At 41.8% G+C, this 17,368-nt stretch overlaps 1 protein-coding gene across 3 annotated transcripts in view; it reads left to right on the forward strand.

Moving 5' to 3' along the window:
• Positions 1-1,624: 1,624 nt before the first annotated feature.
• The window catches only part of SLC25A26 (solute carrier family 25 member 26), a 98,199-nt gene continuing 82,455 nt past the window's right edge, over positions 1,625-17,368 (forward strand). For all 3 annotated transcript variants that reach the window (XR_001876735.1, XM_017826882.1, XM_017826884.1), the window contains exons 1-3: positions 1,625-1,781; positions 4,941-5,097; positions 6,592-6,701. Coding sequence is in view for 2 of the 3 variants with exons in the window: in XM_017826882.1 (XP_017682371.1) it covers positions 1,749-1,781; positions 4,941-5,097; positions 6,592-6,701 (300 nt within the window). In the remaining variant the exon portion in view is untranslated. The remainder of the gene's footprint in view (positions 1,782-4,940; positions 5,098-6,591; positions 6,702-17,368) is intronic.

The following is a 17,368-nucleotide window of genomic DNA, read 5'->3' on the forward strand; positions in this document are numbered from 1 at the left end:
ACAAAACATTGATAATTCACCAAATTATCATAAAAATTATAAGTTAGGACCAGAAAACCAAGGAGCTGCCTGAAAAATCAAAGGACGTTGAGAAATATGACATTCTGGTTCTTTCTTTTTTTGCCTGCAGAGCTTTGAGCTTTTCACTCAAAATGAAAATGAAGACTAAATGAAATGAAGGCTGCTCTGACACCACCTGTCTCTGGGGACTGAGGCAACTCAGGAAAAAAACCACAGGGTTGTAGAGGAGCTGTAATAAATTTGCTGGAGTTGGCAATTGCACTTTCATGCCAATCACAGTGTTGCTGTGGGCAGATGTTACAGCCCAGGCCAGCGCGGCGCTTCCCACCTGCAAACACCCTGAGTAGCCTGATGAGGACAAGCTGAGCTGCCTGAAGCCAGGAGTGTGAGGCATCATCACATTCCTGACTGCTGTGTCCAAAAGTCATCCCAAGTGATGTGCTTGCAGCCAAAGAAATCTTGGAATTGAAGCCCTTCTGGTTCTGCCTGCACCACAGTGCTCTCCAACATTCGCTCTTTCTCCCTCCTGTACAATCACATTTCCCGTAATTTCAAGTGTGGTTTCCTGCTGGGTGTGGATTACGTGAGGGCTCTGTGCCAAAATCCTCCTTGCAACTTTTGGAACCGCTGATTATTTGAATGCCCTTCGTGGAGAGGGGGAGAGGCCTCAGCGAGGCACAAATACAAAATGTAAAAGCGCTTGGAACGGGAGTTAAAAATGGCATTTTCCCTTCCAGGAGAGCCAGCACACCTCCTGGGAAGAGGCAGGACAGATGACCCTGGACGGGAGGGTTTATTCATTTCCCTGTGCATGGCTCTGATCCCTGTTCACGGGGTGCATCCCATGGAAAGTGTGTGCTGGGTGGTGCCAGCAGCACCATTGCACGGGGGCTCTGTGCTGCAGACATTGTGGCCGATTTTAGGAGCTCCCTGAACAGTCTGGTTTAGAAAGGAGACGTTGTTTACTCAGCACCACGTTGTTTACGTGGTGCAAGGTGGAGGTTTCCACAAATCAAACAAAAAAAATTACATCTTTTATACATGCACCCTCCTATCTAATATATTCTCCGCCCACCTAATGCATATTTTTTTGGTTGATGTGATCTTTATTTGGTTGATGTAATCTTGTGCAATGCTTGAAACACAAAAGTTCTTTTCTTTATTAAGCGACTTTTATTAAAGTTATCTGACACTACCAGCTACCTACAAAAGGCGAGAAAATTCGGCGTGAAGACATCAACCGAGGAAAAACTCCAAGCGATTTCGGGAATGTTTTTACCTTAGAGTATCTTTTTTCTCCCCAGGGGGTACAACAGGTTTGCTTTCCAAACAGACCCCACGCAGGGGCCGCGGGCACCTCTGGCGCACCCACCAGCGCCTCAGAGGCAGCGGGAAAAACCACTTCCCCCCGTTTCTGGAGCGGCTGGGCTGCTAGCGCAGAGCACACCGCCAATAAGCGATAACTAATTAACGCCCGGCGCTAATTGAGGGCACGGCCAAGGGCACGGCCAAGGGTAGCGGCATCACTGCCCGCGGTGCGCATGCGCAGAGCCCGCGCGCAGGCGCGGTGGGAGCCGCGCTCACGTGACCGCGGGCCGGGAGCGGTAACATGGCTGCGCCCATGGGCGCGCACGGGGCGCGGCGGCAGCGCTGGGGCTGCTCCCGCTGATTCCGTGCCGGGGCCAAGGGAGTCGGGCTGGGCAGCCACCGCCGACCGTCACCCCTACATGGAGCCACGGGAGTCCTGGGCGGCCTTGGCGGTGAGTGAGAGCGCCCAAAATAGGTTCTTTCGCCGAATGTGTAAGAGAGAGATTCACACACAGAGTGGAGTTATTTGGTTTATTTACAGTTCTGCGGCGGGAAATCCACAAAGCCAGCACCGCGACTGTCAAAGCTTTTCACTATTTATGCATTTTAGCAAGCAAACCCATTGATGTTCATTGGCTACAAGTTGTGTGGTTTTGTTATTAATATTCTGTATTCTGTTGGTTAATTATTCTCTAGTTCTTGCGGTAATTAGTCCATATGCTCAGTCTTTCTCTTCGATTGTTGTAAATTACCTTTTACCCAGATGGAGTTTATTCAGCACAGTTGCTAAGTCCTCCTTTCTTTCCTCCTTTCTTTCCTTCTAATCTATGGGGCTCTGCCAAGTGTCCCTGTGGCCTGTAAATTCTGTGTTCACTGTCAGTGGAACAACCTTGTTCCCAAGCTTTGGTAACCTCCCCCTATGTCTGAGATCATTGAAAGGTGTAGGGCCCTAAACCTTAACAAGGCAATTCCACCAACAAGTAATGTCTTTCCAACACCTGGACATCATTTAGAGCTTGTTGTCTGCTCTCTGTTACAGGTTTGAATCTCATTTCTTGTTGATTAGGTTTGAAAGTAGACAAAGATCAAACATCAAAGGACATCCTTTCTTAAGGAAATTTTTACAAAATGTTCCACATTTTGCAGCAGCCCTGCCTGTTGCCAAGGTGATGTGCTGAGCTGAGGGATGGCTGTGGTTCATCCCCCCAAGGCTTCAGTAGTCACCCTGGGGACACAGGGAGAGCCTTACTTAGTGATGCATTTCCCACCCTAAAAGCTGCTTTTAAGCAAGGGGGTGAGACTCCCAGTTGCCATGGCTGGGGACATCCTTGGAAACTTCCAGGGCTAGCTCTGGGTTCTGTGTGGGAGTCAGGGATGTGGTGCCCTGGGCTAGCGTGGGGACAGCTGGGGGAGAGTTCAGCTCCCTGCCCCAAACACTCCAGGGGAAGGTTGTTTGGTCACAGTTCAGTGCCTTGGAATTGGGTCCTGGTTTTGTTTAACTGTTGTGATGGAGTTTGTAAAATCATAGAATATCCTGAGTTGGAAGGGACTCACAAATATCACTGAAGTCCAGCTTCTGCCCCTGTACAGAACAGCCCCAAGAGTCCCACCATGTGCCTGAGAGTGTTGTCCAAACAGTCCTGGAGCTCTGTCAGGGTTGGTGCTGTGACCACTGCCCTGGGGAGCCTGTTCCAGTGCCCGACCACCCTCTGAGGGAAGAACCTTTTCCTAATATCTAAACTAAACCTCCCCAGCTTCAGACCATTCCTTTGGTCGCGTTCACAGAGCAGAGGTCAGTGCCTGCCCCTTCTCTTCCCCTCGTGAGGAAGCTGCAGATCACAATGAGCCCTCAGTCTCCTCTTAAATAAATTTAACCTGTATGTCCAACTCCTGGTAAAGGCTCTTCACCTCTTTGACTTCTGATAACACTACTGTTACTGACAGATGAGGGAGAAGGTGTGTTTTAGGTGTCTTATTATCCCAAAATCATCCCTGTTCTCTGCAGATGAGTAAGCACACAGATACTGTCGCCTGCTGGCAGGTGCTCTGTTGGCTGCTTCATGAATTTAAATGACATTTAAGATACAGAACTTTGAGAACTTAAAGAAGCAGTTAGTAACTTTTGATTCATGCTGTAACAGATGGCTAGATTAAATCTGATTAAATCTGATCAATGTTATTTTGAGCAGATAAGGATTTTGATGAGAAGGAGTGAAGAAAAATCAATGCATGCAAAATAGCCAACTAGATTAAAAGAGTAATTAACTTATTGATTAAACCTTTAGTAGTAGATAGTGAGCACCTCTCTGAATCCTCTGTTGCCCTGAAAAAAATTATCAGAGTAACACACATGTGATTTGTTTTCAGGCAGAGTTAAAAATCTGTGCAGCTGTTTCTCGTGTGCTATTCTATATGAAGTAGACTTCAAACTGTCTTTTGTGTTCTAGCACTGCATCCAAATGATGTCTCATAATGGATTAATGCTAACTATTGATTTATTTTTTTTTTAATTAGATTTTCTGTTTATTTCAGTCTCGTCTCCCTGTTTTTGCCAAGTAATTATTTTCTGCAATCAGCCATGCTGTGGGGTAACTTAAAAAAACCCCACAGTCATCTAGAAACACAGACAATGGAAGAAGATTGAGCTCTGGTTGAACCAATTTTTTTAGGGTTTTGTTTTATTAATTGCTTTGGTTAAAAACCTTCCCCTTTTCCTTACGACTTTGAAAACATCTTTATTGAATATGATTTCCAGTACCTGAAGGGAGCCTACAAGAAACATGGAGAGTGACTTTTTACAAGGGCATGTAGTGACAGGACAAGGGGAAATGGCTTCAAACTGACAGAGAGTATGTTTGAATTAGATATTAAGGAAAAATTCTTCCTTGTGAGGGTGGTGAGGCCCTGGCAGAGGTTACCCAGAGAAGCTGTGGATGTCTCATCCCTGGAACTGTTCCAGGCCAGGTTGGATGGGGCTTGGAGAAACCTGGTCTAGTGGACAAGGGGTTTGGATCTTTAAGGTTCTTCCCAATCCAAACCATTCTGTGATTGTATGATTTTTTTTTAATAGGCTTTTATCAGCAAAAGAAAATAAAGCAGCTTTACTTTAGGCTTTGTTCAACAAAGGAAATGGGGTGGGAGGAACACTTTAAATGAAGAAGTTTGCTGGAAAAATGTGAATATGCTTTCTAGAGATGCTTACAGGGGGAGCAGAATTGCTTCAGTCTTTCTCTGATCTTATAACACAACTCCTGGAGGTGTTGGTCCCTCAGTGCTATGTTGATAAGTGACATCCACTGTCTTGCTTTTCTGTATAGTGGGGAAGTGTTGCATTGCTTTGCTTGCACTATGCAAAACATTGAGATTGTTTTGAAAATACCTTAAAAATTGTTTGAAAGTTGTAATATCTATTACTTTCTTCTGTTCAAGCTTCCCTGTTATAGCTATAGAAGCTACTAAGGTCTGTGTAAGACCATCAGTTTATAAACTGACCTCAGGAAGGCCACAGTCAGTAGTACTTTGGGTTAGTCCTGTCTCAGTTTCTCACATAAGCAGCACAGCTTCACCCCTGAAGGTATTAATGTGCTTTATTCCATGGTTTTCTCTTGAAGGCTGGTGGAGTTGCTGGTGTCTGTGTTGACTTGATCCTTTTCCCCCTGGATACTGTAAAAACAAGACTGCAGAGTCCTCAAGGATTTAGGAAGGCTGGTGGTTTCCGTGGCATCTATGCTGGTGTTCCTTCCACTGCGATAGGATCCTTTCCAAATGGTAAATTGTCTTTGGGTTATGCTTTGTCTTATTTCATTGGGAATTTACATTGTATAGGACATTTGTGTCCATGGCTTCCTCTCCTGCCTGTCTGGATTCTGTGAGTCCATGTCCAGCTGTGAAGAGCAGATTCTAGAATTGTACAGTATTGAGCAAACTCTGAGCAAGCCTGGAGTGAAGGCTGCTGCATGTTCACTCTGAAAAGCAACCTTAATTCCTTTGAAGGGTACCTGGATATAAGCCTTACTTATAGGGACACCCTAAAGCATTTCTAGGTGCCAAAGAGGGCTTGAGTCTTCCTTGCCCTGGACACTTTAGTCATGACCCACTCTGCCACAGCACTGGAAATGAATCAAAGTCCAAAGTGCTTGAGCAACAACATATTTTCGAAATACTTTTGAAACTGATCTTTTTAAAAAGTAAACACTTGTAGTTCCTGCAGAGAAAAGGCATCTGAAACTCCTGATGCCTTTGTCCATTTTGTCTTTGTAGGGAGGGATGAAAAAACAGCAAGCTATGCTGTCAGACATAAATGTCAGGAGAACTTTGCTGACGAATCCACTGACACCTTCAGATGTTTGATGTCCTTCATAAGGTGATATAAAAAAAAAATCAGTTCTTTATCTTGGCTGCTCTGTTATCTCCTTTTGAGGTGATAAGAATCTTTTGATTAGCAGAAGGCAATTCACATGGCCCTTCTGTACAATTAAAATCTGTTCCCCCGCAAGACATGTCATTTTTTCCAGGCTTTACATCTCCAAAATCTGAACTGTGGTTTTATCTTTCCAACGTATAACTGAGAACTGAAATTAGCTTTAGGAGAAGGAATAACCCTTAAGGTGTAAGTGCCTTTGTAGTTGGCTGTTGCAGTGAATAAACACAGCTCATGTTGCTGTGCTCAGCTTAGTTTTGTATGATTTTTGTTCACTGCAGAAAACCTTTGCAAGTCTTTGACAAGCTTGGGAAAAAAAAAATGGCACTAAATTGCAAAATATTAAACTGACATTAGCAGGGAAGAATTATTAATGAACTGCTACTGAAATAGTTTTGCACATGAAGGAGGGCAGAATTGTATCAAGCACCTTGATGAATTTTGGGTTCGTTTGTTTTTCTTTTCAATTAATCAATTGTTCTTTGTTCACGCCCAAAAAAAGACCATCAATTCAACTGCACCCAAAGATCTTCTCTCTATCTGTGAATATGGAAGATACCGTTTTTTCAAAATGTGCTGGACATTCATGACTAATTAACACATCTTGTCTCTGTCACCTTTGATATTTATGAGATATTTGCTGGGATACCCAGGAGCATAAATCTGTGCAGGAATTATCCCCCAGATTTTGTTGATACTGTTGTACTGTTTTGGTGTAAAAACATCCTGGTTTTAACTACAATTGCACAATAATAGGTGTCAAAATCCACCTCTAAATGCTTTTTGTGCTAGTTCTGTGGTGGAGGAACAGTGAAATGATTGCATGTATTCTTGAATTTCAGCTGCTGCATTTTTTATCACGTATGAGAATGTGAAATCCGTGCTGCCCCATGGCTCTTCATCTTACCTGTCTCCAGCAACACACATGGTGGCTGCCTCCCTTGGGGAAGTGGTAAGAAGGAAGTTCATATGTTGTGTGTCCATGAGAGGAGAGGAAACCATTCAATTATGAAAACTTGGGTTTGGCATCATATCTTTTTGAGTGTTGACCATACTTGTGACAGTTTTTACACATTGGCACTTGTAAGGATTGTTTCAAAGTGAGTAAATGACTTAAATGACTTAATAACAATTCTTAGTGGGTCTATTGGCTGATCTTGCTAAGTCAGTAGAGGGTGAAAGTGTGGATTGTTCGAAAACATAAATAAACCTTTACAGGATAGAGCTGTGTGACTTCATGTACCAAACAATGTGTAAGCTTTCCCGATGAAGCCTGTGTCAGTGGAAAATATAGTGGATAATCTAATGAAGCTTCTTCCCTTGGGATGAACATCTGTATATTTTAGTGACAGCTTTTCACATGGTCTCTCTGATAGCTGCAGCCTTTACTTTAATGTGTTGGTTGGGTTATTGCAGGTTAAAGATGCATGTGAATAATGGAAATAATTTCTATATACAGGCTTTTTGAAAACTCTTTCCTCCCACTGTTTTGAAAAGTTGCTGTGTTTCTTATCCATTAAATCCATTACTTTGTTTATAGCAGGTTCTGAAGCTGCTAATAATGGCTTGCTTTGCCCAGGTTTATACAATACCCAAAATAACCAGGACCAAATTCAGTAAACACTTTAGATATCATTAAGGAAGGTCACAAGAGAAGCCTCTCTTGTTTTGCTGCTTAGGTTGCCCTTGCCTTGTGAACAGCATGGACTTGGCAGAAATTAATGGGGGGTGTGTGATTTTTTGTTTGTTTTATAAGTTAGAAATGAAATAGCATTAACCTATTGTATTTAAGTAACAAAATACTTCTTGCCCTCCTGACTTTCCAATCTACCTTGTCTAGGCTGTTTCTCAGCTTATATTGACCACTCCTTAGATTTTTTAGGTTTTATTTTATTTATTTTGAGAGAAGGAAAGGTTTTCAGTACTAAGGAAATGCCAAGGCTGTATTTGAACGTTTGAGATTTTAAAATTAATTTCATCACCAACATGCAATACCAGGATGACTGGACAACCTGTAAATCCACAGAATTGAAAGTGGGGCTCTGGCAGGAGCTGGTTGCTCTGTAAGAGCAACTTCCTGTGCAAATAGACTGTGGCAGGTGTTGAAAGAGAACACTTTTCAGTGTGATCAAACTATGACCATTCCTCCTTTGGAGGTAAATACCAAAGGCACTTTATCCACACACTTTTCCCCAGAAGCTTGAATATTTTGTTTTTAAAAACTATCTGAGCTTATTTGCAAACAAAAAGAGCAAGATTGCTTTGGCTTAGCTGAATCAAATATATTCCAGGTTCAGCAAAATCCTCCTTTTCCGAGATACTACTCTCACTTTTATCTGTTGGCACGGTACCTTGGCAGTGTTTGGGGATGGGTGTTGAGCTGTAAACAGTCCATGCTGTTCCTGCCAGTGCTGGCCACCTCTTTTCTCCAGTTTCTGTCACACAGGGTGTTTCCTGGCACTGCACTGATAAAATGGGGTGTAAATTATGTGTCTCCACAAGTTTGGGGTAAGGGAGTAGACCGTATGAAAATGGCTTTTCTGGCTCTTTTGCAACTTGGCCTGTGGTGGTGTGGGGCAGAAAAATTTATTGTGTCTGTGGTTCCATATTTCCTTTTATTAACTGATTTTTTTCTTTTCTTTCCCATGGTGATTTAGCTTAGGTGTAGGTTGGTCTGAGGCTACCAGGAGTGTGGAGGTGCCTGTGCCATTTCAGGTTAACACCAGGTGCCTCACTGTTACAGCAGCACAGCCTGGCTATTTCCCATGGGAAGCAGTTCAGCTCTCCCTGCTTTCTGTGGGTTCAGTTTTGATCCCCAACTAATTTTCATTCTTCTGTGGAAATGTTACTGATTAGATTGAATGGGATTTAGCCAGGAAACTTAATTTAACATACCAAGCACATGAAGATGTGTGAGTGCAACCACTCTGGTAATGGTAGATAGGAGGTGATAGATTTAGGGCTGGGTGGGATATGTTTGTGTTGCTGCCTCACATGGATTCTTTCTGATCTTAATTAGAGCCTGTACTGTCAGGTTATGACTTCTAACTTAAAGCAATGCACAGAACTTATTTCCATGAAAATTCTCTAAAGGCTGTTAGAAATCAGCAAGAAGTTCTTCACCACCATGGCAGTGCATAGCCCTAAAATTCCTTGTTTCCTGATACCTCATAGAACAGCAGATCCATGAGGTGTTTTAAGCTTCTCAAGTGCTGTTGCAGAATCAAGAGAAATGACAGTTGGGCTCGTGAAGAGATGCCAGTGCTTTGGAAAAAATACACTGGGAAGAAAACCAATCCAGAACACTCTTCTTTGTCAAGTAGGTTATTTATAGTATATTCCCTCTGCCTGTGAGGCTTCTGTGAGAAAGCTGTAACTGGGTAATTTAATTAGCAGTAGCCAAAAACCAGTTGGCTACAAATGACTCCTTCCAGCAGAACCTGTTGCCCTGTTTTTTCCAAGGTGGTCTGTAGTCTGTGACCCTTACAGCTCAGGCACTTACTGCTTTCATTTTGGGGGTGACAGAGATGGTGCAGCACAGTTAAATGAGTTGCTCAGGGCTGTCTCGTGCTTGGCTCTTGCTACTCGAAGGCCAGAGAAATGTATATTGGGAGTCATTGAAATGGCAATGTCACTTAATGGTGTGGAAACTGCAATATTGTAACAGCCATTTTTCAGCTCATTTTTCTGCTTTTGCTAGCTTTTTCTTCTCCTCTTGGACTGATGTGTGTGAGAGGAGAACTAAGCTGTAGAATACCTGAGACAGGGATTTGGAGGTTTGCTACAACACACCTGTAAAAAAATAGCACAAAGCAAGACCTTCTCACATTTAGTCTTAATTGATCAATAGAAATATATAAACTAGTCCAAATTGCACCAGGGTGAAAGTTATAGTTTTATTGATTAGTCATTAAGTTTTATTCAGGGCATAACCACTGGGACTATTATTTTGTCAGTAGTTCTTTTTGATAATATGTACTTTTCTTGGATTGTATACTCTAATAGTTATTAAAATATAAATTGCTTTTAAATGTGAAATAATAAAGCACACACTCTGTCATGTTAGATTCCTAAGGCATGTCTTTGCATTTCCACACTGTTTTTTTACGAAACAGAGAAATTAAGATTTAGAGCAAAAAGAGTGATGCTGGATTTCTAGGTTTGCTGGTGAGCATAAATGAGTCAGATAGCTTCTTGTGCACAAATAAAATATGAGTATGTGCAAAGCCTAAATGTGTGTTTGCGCTGACCAATCTATGTTTTGAATGCGACCCACTAAAAATAATAAAATAGGTAAAGAGGAAGAGAGACAAAGTTTGCCTCAAGATATGATAAAATATATGTGAGAAATCAGTCAAATGGGAAATCTTAGTTGTTATAACAGCCCTCTTCTGTCTTGTTTGCAGTCTGTGGAAATTCATGGGAAAGAAAGTCTCCTGGGATGGCTTTGGTTCGTTTTTCCAGTTCCAAGCAGTGAGAAGGCAGAGGTTGTAGCAGTGTTTTGTTTTTTTTTTTTCCTTTTAGGCAGGAGAAATATAGAAAGCTAGTCTCATCTCCCAGAGTGAGATAAAGAAAAGTACATACAAAATCTGACCCTGTTAAACATAATTAGTTTTTCCTATAACTGAATCTCGCCGTAAAGGGACTCCAAATATCCCATAATACACGAAAAATTACTTACAAAGACACAGCCAAAATTCTAGAGGACAGATACATGGTATACCATCTCATCAAGGAAGAAGTAGGTTGAAGAATACATGAGTTACCAAGGGGGAAAAACCCCTTATTATACCACTTGTGTAACTGAAATCTGGAGATAGGAAACACACTTACTGCATCCAGGACATTGGAATTTTTCATCCTGACTCGACTTTGCCCTGTATGTTTAGTCTGCCTGTATCTTTACACTGAGCTGCCAAATGTGCTTGGAAAACATGATATCATAGGGAGTGGAAAGGAAAACCAGATGTTCTAAAATTTTACTTTTAATATTCTGAGGCGGTATTAGTAACTCTGAGAAGAAACAGTATTTTTAACCTCCTAGTGCCCATTTTAAGTAGTAACCAGGTGGGTCTTGCAGAACCAAAGTTAACTGTACAGCTCCAGATTGATTTGTACAGAGTTTTTTATGTCAGTTTAATATGACAGTGTATGTATTAATTACAAGAAACTTTGATAAATTGATGTCCTGCTCTGAGCCTCTCACACCAACCTCCTGCAAACATGGTTTTGTGGGACAAGTTTAAGGTTGTCCCAGTTTGACCGATGAGGTTTCCCTCGGGAGTGCCAAAGTGGTCGGATTCAGCACAGCTAATTTGGATTCAGCACAGATAATTTTGCATCCCACTGGCTTTTCCATGGAGGTGAGAATAAAGTCGTTTGGCTCACGTTGTGGAGAAGGGAGCTGACAACAGCCTTTTCCATCTAATATTTAGATATTGTTATGGTTACCATCTGAGCTTTGCAAGATATTCAGTGAAAGTTTTGGGCTGTTGCTTGTAAATATTGGGTTCACTCTTATCTTTCTGACCTTTTGTTCTTGATTGGCTATTTTTGATGACACTGTCTTGCTTTTTTTTTCCCCCTACTCTGTAAGACAGCAAGTTACCTTGACTTTCGGAGAGGAAGTGTGTGGGAGGACTGACGACCAGGATGGGAGGGAGATGTCCTGTTCTTTTGGCAGGTAGTTGTAATGACCATGCTCTGGAAGTAGATTACCAGCTGAAGTAACTGAGCTGCTTTTGTCCTTGTATAAGTTTCCAGAGTACTTTAGGGAGAGTTGAATGCTGGAGACTTGAAATGTCTGAAAGTTCATCACTTCAGTGGACAGAGGGGATCATGTGTCTCCACAGGGCAAGGTGAGGACAGGTATTTTAAGGTGAAATTCCAACCTCACTTGTGTATTCCAGTGTGTTGCCACTTGAGGTACTTCTGTGATAAGAGCAAAGTGTGTGGTTCATCCGTGGTTAGCATCTGACCCTCTGTATTAATAACTTGAGAATTTTTTTATCTGCTGTTGGGATGTGTCAAATAGGAAAACTTCTAAATGCAGAAGTTATCTTTCTGGGGAATTCAGTTAGCTTTCTCTACTAGTCTTAACTTGTTTCTTAAAAGAAGCAAGTTCAAATGCAATCAAGTTTACAGTTTACAAATCAGGATTCTGTAGAAAGACATTTTGAGTGTGCTTTAAATTCAAATAAAGGAGGAAAGTCTATGTTTTACTTTATTTTATGCTTGTGTTTTTTGGCTTTCTTTCCTGGATAAAAAGAGGCATTATAAACATGGTAGACAACACAGTGTTGTCTGTGTCTGTGAGTCAGCCCCTTCTTCCCTCTGCCCTGGCAGTATTGTTTGAAACAGTTAACTGGTTTCAGTTTAATAGAAGAACAGGAATCTCTGAAAGTTTATTGGTACGAATTCCATGAGTGTAACTGTCCGGGTCAGAGAAGAAAGTTGCTATTAATGCCTGTTCTGAGGAAAAGGCAGAAGCATGAGTCAGACAAATCCACAGAGTAATGGAATAAGAGGATCTCCAGCAGGATAATTGGTCAGGGCTTTACAGCACAGTAAGCTCTAGAAGATCAGCTTGCAGGAGCCCAATCTAAAAGAGATAAAACAACCTCACAACAGACATGAAGTTAAGATTTTAGGTATTTGAAACTCCAAAACTTGCATGTTGGAAGATGTGGCTTTTCAGTTCAACAGGCAAGTTGGACACTCTAGGCAGAGCTGCTTTTAGTTCAACAAAGTGATTTACTATTTAGAATGTCTAGAATTTGGGCTAATGGCTTTGAATTTTTAAATATGTCTTTTCTAGGAACTGAAGTAATAAATGGACTGAACTGTTTAAAACCAAAAAGCTGCATTTTCTGCTTTGTGTCCTGTCTCCTCTCATCCCATGTAGTGTGGGCTGGCAGATCACGGTATTCAAAGTAGTATCCAAAGTCTGACAGCAGCCAAAGTTTGATGGGGCTTCTTCCACAGTACTTGAACTTTTTTTTCTATTTTCAATGATCAATACCTGTAATTTTAGCTGTGACTGTGCCTTTTGTGCTGTGCATATCTGGCTGCATCCAGGCTTTGGGAAGGGGAATATGCTGACCCTGGCAAGATGTGCAGTGGAGGGGAGTGAGCAAGCAATGTTGGTGGTCTTTTGAATTAATCGTGGTGGGGTTTGAAATACTCATAAATTAATCTATGTGAGGTCAGGTCTGCAATACAGATGCTGTAGGATTTTTGCCAAATCCTTTTTCAGAAGCAGTGGTTGGGAGATGGTTGGGAAGGTGAGACTGCTGCCATTAAGAGCTACTGGGGAAGGAGCAGAACTGGAGTGGACGGAAACTCAAATTAGAGCTGCGTCTGGGAATTGGTTGTAAATAAAGATGAATGCAGGAGTGAATCCACAAATGCTGCCAACAAATTCATCATACAATTAAAGGCTGAAACAGCAAATTAAGAACTGTCAAACACCTAACCAGCCACCCACGCTGATCTTCTCTTGTATGCTCCATGCTAACTGCATATATTGCCTCTTCTTCGTCAGCTGCTCTTCCAACATTGCTTTGTGTCATCTGCTCAGTCCAGGGCTCAGAGGTCATGCTACTTTGCAGTAAAGCTTGATGGTTGTCATGTCTTTTCTTTTAATCCTAGGGCTGATACTCAGTTGATTTAGAAATGTTCGTAGCTCAAAGTGTCTGTAGAGGAAAGCTAATTTGGATTAAGGAGTATAAGTGAGAAATAAATAATTTGAAAGTATTTCCTGATGGATTTCCTGACTTACTCTACCAGAGTCAGCTTTGGAAAAGTCTGAGATACTTTGGAATAGACTTACCTTAAACTAATGTTCTATCAGGGTTTGTCAGGAATAACTATGAATAGCTCCATATGTAGACAAGCCCATAATTCTTTAAGTGAAAAGGCTGAAGGAAAGAGTAAGGGCTCAATTAGAGGAAAATACTTGATAAAATACAATGTAGTTGAAATTTCCGTGTTCTGGGCCAATGTAGCCCCAAGAGACTGAGCAAACTGTAAAACACTAGTCATCTTTCAACAAGAGACTTAATGTGTTTTCAGAAAATATTGCCTGTGTTCTCTTGCCTGGAATCTCATTAAGGTCTGTCCTCCTGTAACACAGCCTGACCCCACTTGGCTCCTTGGAAACAGTTTTATGCTGGATGGGATGCACCATGCTTCTTTTGCTGAAAGAACAGTTTGGCTGGTGGATTTGATTACTTTCTTAAGCCTTTTAAAATAAGTTTAACAGACTGTCATGGTGAAAGAGTTGCTGGAATAGATTGGATCATGCAGATGGTTCTGTATATTGAATTAAGGGTCTACTTTTCTTTGGTTTTAAGGCTTTCTGTCTTTAAATGTGGTAGTAATTTATGAGTCAAGCATCAACCAGGTTAAGGAAGATTTTTTTAAAGTTATTAATCTGATTTTTGCCACTTGGGTTTAAACCAACTACATGTGACTACTAAGGAACTTCAAAATCCATGGGACACTTAGTTGTGCTGGAGTACAAGAGGTGGGCGTAACAGCAGGCCACTTTTGGTAAGTTTTAGGTTTAGTTTTAAAAAGGAAACAAAACTACACTGATTAAGCTTTGAAAGAAGCAACTGAGTTATGCAAAGCACACAAACTTTCAAAATATCTGCAGTGACAAGTACTTCTGCAAAGTGTTTGATGTCAGCCTTGTCAGCTTCACAAACTTTCCCTGCTCTTTGCCTGTTAACTGATGTGACTGGAATAAGAGTTTCTCCTTGGGGTGAAGAGAACTCAGCACAAATTTCCACTGAGTACAAAGGTGTATCTGATGTGGCTAAAGGAGAGGTAGGCAGGGAGCCCCCACAGCAAGATTTGTAGGGAATGTAGCTGGGCAATTGAAGAGCCATGTGTGGGGAGGGAAACCTGAGAGCCCAGTAGCCCTGAGAGGGCTCCTGATGTGATGGACGAGGAGCCAGCTGAGGACTTCAGGCAGCTGGGGTGAAAAGGCTCATCCAAGAAGGCCATTGTGAAGGAAGAAGTGGGTGGTGGTGCAGGTGATGCTCTGAAGCAGGAAGAAGGGAGCTCTGGGAAGTAATAAAATGGAGCTGACTTAGGTTTGACAATGATAGGATGAAATAATGCTCTGCAAAAACAGCTCTGCGGATTCCAGGTAAAATTGTCTAAGGTGGGAACTTGGAGGAAGTTGAAAACATTTGTGCAGAAACTCCAGTTTTCTAAATGCTTGTGACATTTGGTCCCTGTGAATGGTCTCCTCTCTGAAATAGCATGTTTTTAAGCTCTGGGAGGTGCTGAGATCTGAGGGATCTTGCTGGGTGAGGTTGCTCTTTGAAGAAATGTTTCCTGCCAGCATACAGGGGAGCTGCAGTTAAATTAATGAAGGCCTTATTGTGTCAGTCAGAGGCAAAGATAGGACAAAGAGCTTGGCATTGTCCAAGCTTTCCCATCCAGAGCCCATTAGTCAAAGCTTGTTCTCTCCATGGGGTTTAAATTAGGAGTGGAGTCACCTGTTCACGACCCCAGCAGCTTTACACAGGACTGAATTTAACTGTGCTGGAAAGGCATTTCTGTGCTGTGGAGTGGGAGGGGAAAATAAGATCAGCATATTCTGAGTTTTATTGCTAAAGATGAACACTTTTTCCCTGGGGTTGGCATTTAAAGCAGCAACTGATAGTGGCCAGTGCATGTATTGGGCAGTTTCCGTCATCCCTGGAGGCAATTTCCTCATTAAAATAGGTGTTAACGCTTCAATTCTCCACTTCAGTCGTTCTCCAGCAGGTAGCACAGCCTGCTGACAAGCACGTGTGGAGGGACTTGTTCACAACTTGAGTTGTGACCCACAGCAAATTACTTGTATTTTCGTTCTGCCTTGGTCAAAGGGGCAGCAATTATTTAGATGAAGGTTTGAGCTGTCGTGGGTCTGTGACTGCAGCAGTTCAGGTGCTCTGTTCAAAGAAAATATGAAACCAAATGATAAATGGGTGTCTCCTGTTTCTCTGCTTTTCTGTTAATTTTCCTGGTGGCGGAAAGGGGGAGGAAGTTCATCTTCCATGGACAGATGCATCTCATGTTCCCTGCTAGCAAACATTTCCAATACGAGAGCTGTGACCACAGTTTAGAAGCAGTTATTTGGAGGGTACTTTGCTAATCCCATAATATTGCATTCAATTTTCTCTTCTGTTGGAGAGGGGAAATCCCAGAGAGATTTGAAGAACCAAGGAGGCATGAGAAGTGTCAGTGCTGAATTCAAGGTTTGTTGAGAGCCTCTAACTCGACCAAGAGGTTCAAATATCCCGTACTTTCTTAGGATCCAGAGGAAATCAGTGCAACTTCAGATGTCTTAATTTTAAACTCACCTATTATTTTAATAATTCAGTTACCTGAGAAAGGGAAAAGGACACTTTTCATGTTTCAGATTAAAAATAGTAACTTCCTACTTTAAAGGGAACATCTGACATAGAAATTGAGGAACAGCCAAACAGAAAACCAGCAACAAAACACGCTTGAGCCCCAAGGTAGCTTTTGTCTGCAGGAGTATGGTGAGGGCTAATGCAGAGTACACTTAAGAAACCCCACAAAACCAACTTTACTGCTGCTTCTCTTTGAATGGGGTTTTAGAGTTGCTCCATCTTTCGTGCTTATTTTACATCATGTTGCAGCAAGCACTTCTTCTGACCTTCAGGAATGGGGTGAGAGATTAGGATTTGTTAGCAGATTGATTGCAGCCTAAACATATGTCCTTTGATAAGTCATAGCCTCTTTGTTGTGATTTTTGTGCAGCAGCTTTTTCTCCCTAATGGGTTAGTGATTATCTTGCCACAGGTATTGTGAGGTTTAGCTTAAAGTCTCTGCTCTCTGGATACAAAGTTTTTTAGTGTCATAAATTAGATTCTTATTTGATTAAAAATAAATTTATGCAAATGACATTTAAGAGTAACTGTCCCCAGGTATGTTCTTTTAGTTCTGTGTTAAGTATTAAATTATATTTATATGGTGAACATCAATTAAAGCTTCTCAGCCTACTCAGACAGATAACGTAATTAAAATTAACTTCCTGCTTGAGAAATTTAAATACTAAAATCCTTTAGAAAGGGTTCTAAAGGGTTTAAAGGTGCAACAAAGAAAAGGTTTCTGGAGCCTGCTGCATGTTTCTGTACCAGATTTTCAAGTAGGCTTAGCTGTGCAAGGCAGACATTTGCTCAGAGTCACTGAGTGCAGGTTCCTAAATCACCAGCCACTAACAAATTCCAGAGCAGTTCTTTGTTCCCAAACTACTCTTCTCCTGCCACGTAGCAGAATAGCTGGCTAATTACTAAATGGAAAAAATTTGGTCTTGATCCTCACCCAAGCTCAGGTTAGTACAGAGAATGGCTCAGCTTGTTAGTCAGGAAGGAGTACATTAACAAAATGGGCTTCAGCAGCCTTTCCAGAGAGCATGGGCAATATCTGTCTCTTACTAAAGATAAGTGCTCAGACCGTATGGTTGTGGGAGCTTTTAAGAGTGTGAGTCAGATCATCAGCTGTGCAAGGTGCAGCCAGGCTGCAGCAGGAAATAAATGCTTTCTCAAGCTGCTCTCCTTAGAGCTACAAAGCTGCTAATGGTTTTGTACCAGC

This window comes from Lepidothrix coronata, unplaced genomic scaffold (assembly GCF_001604755.1).
Source record: "Lepidothrix coronata isolate B3197 unplaced genomic scaffold, Lepidothrix_coronata-1.0 Scaffold131, whole genome shotgun sequence".
Taxonomy (NCBI): domain Eukaryota; kingdom Metazoa; phylum Chordata; class Aves; order Passeriformes; family Pipridae; genus Lepidothrix; species Lepidothrix coronata.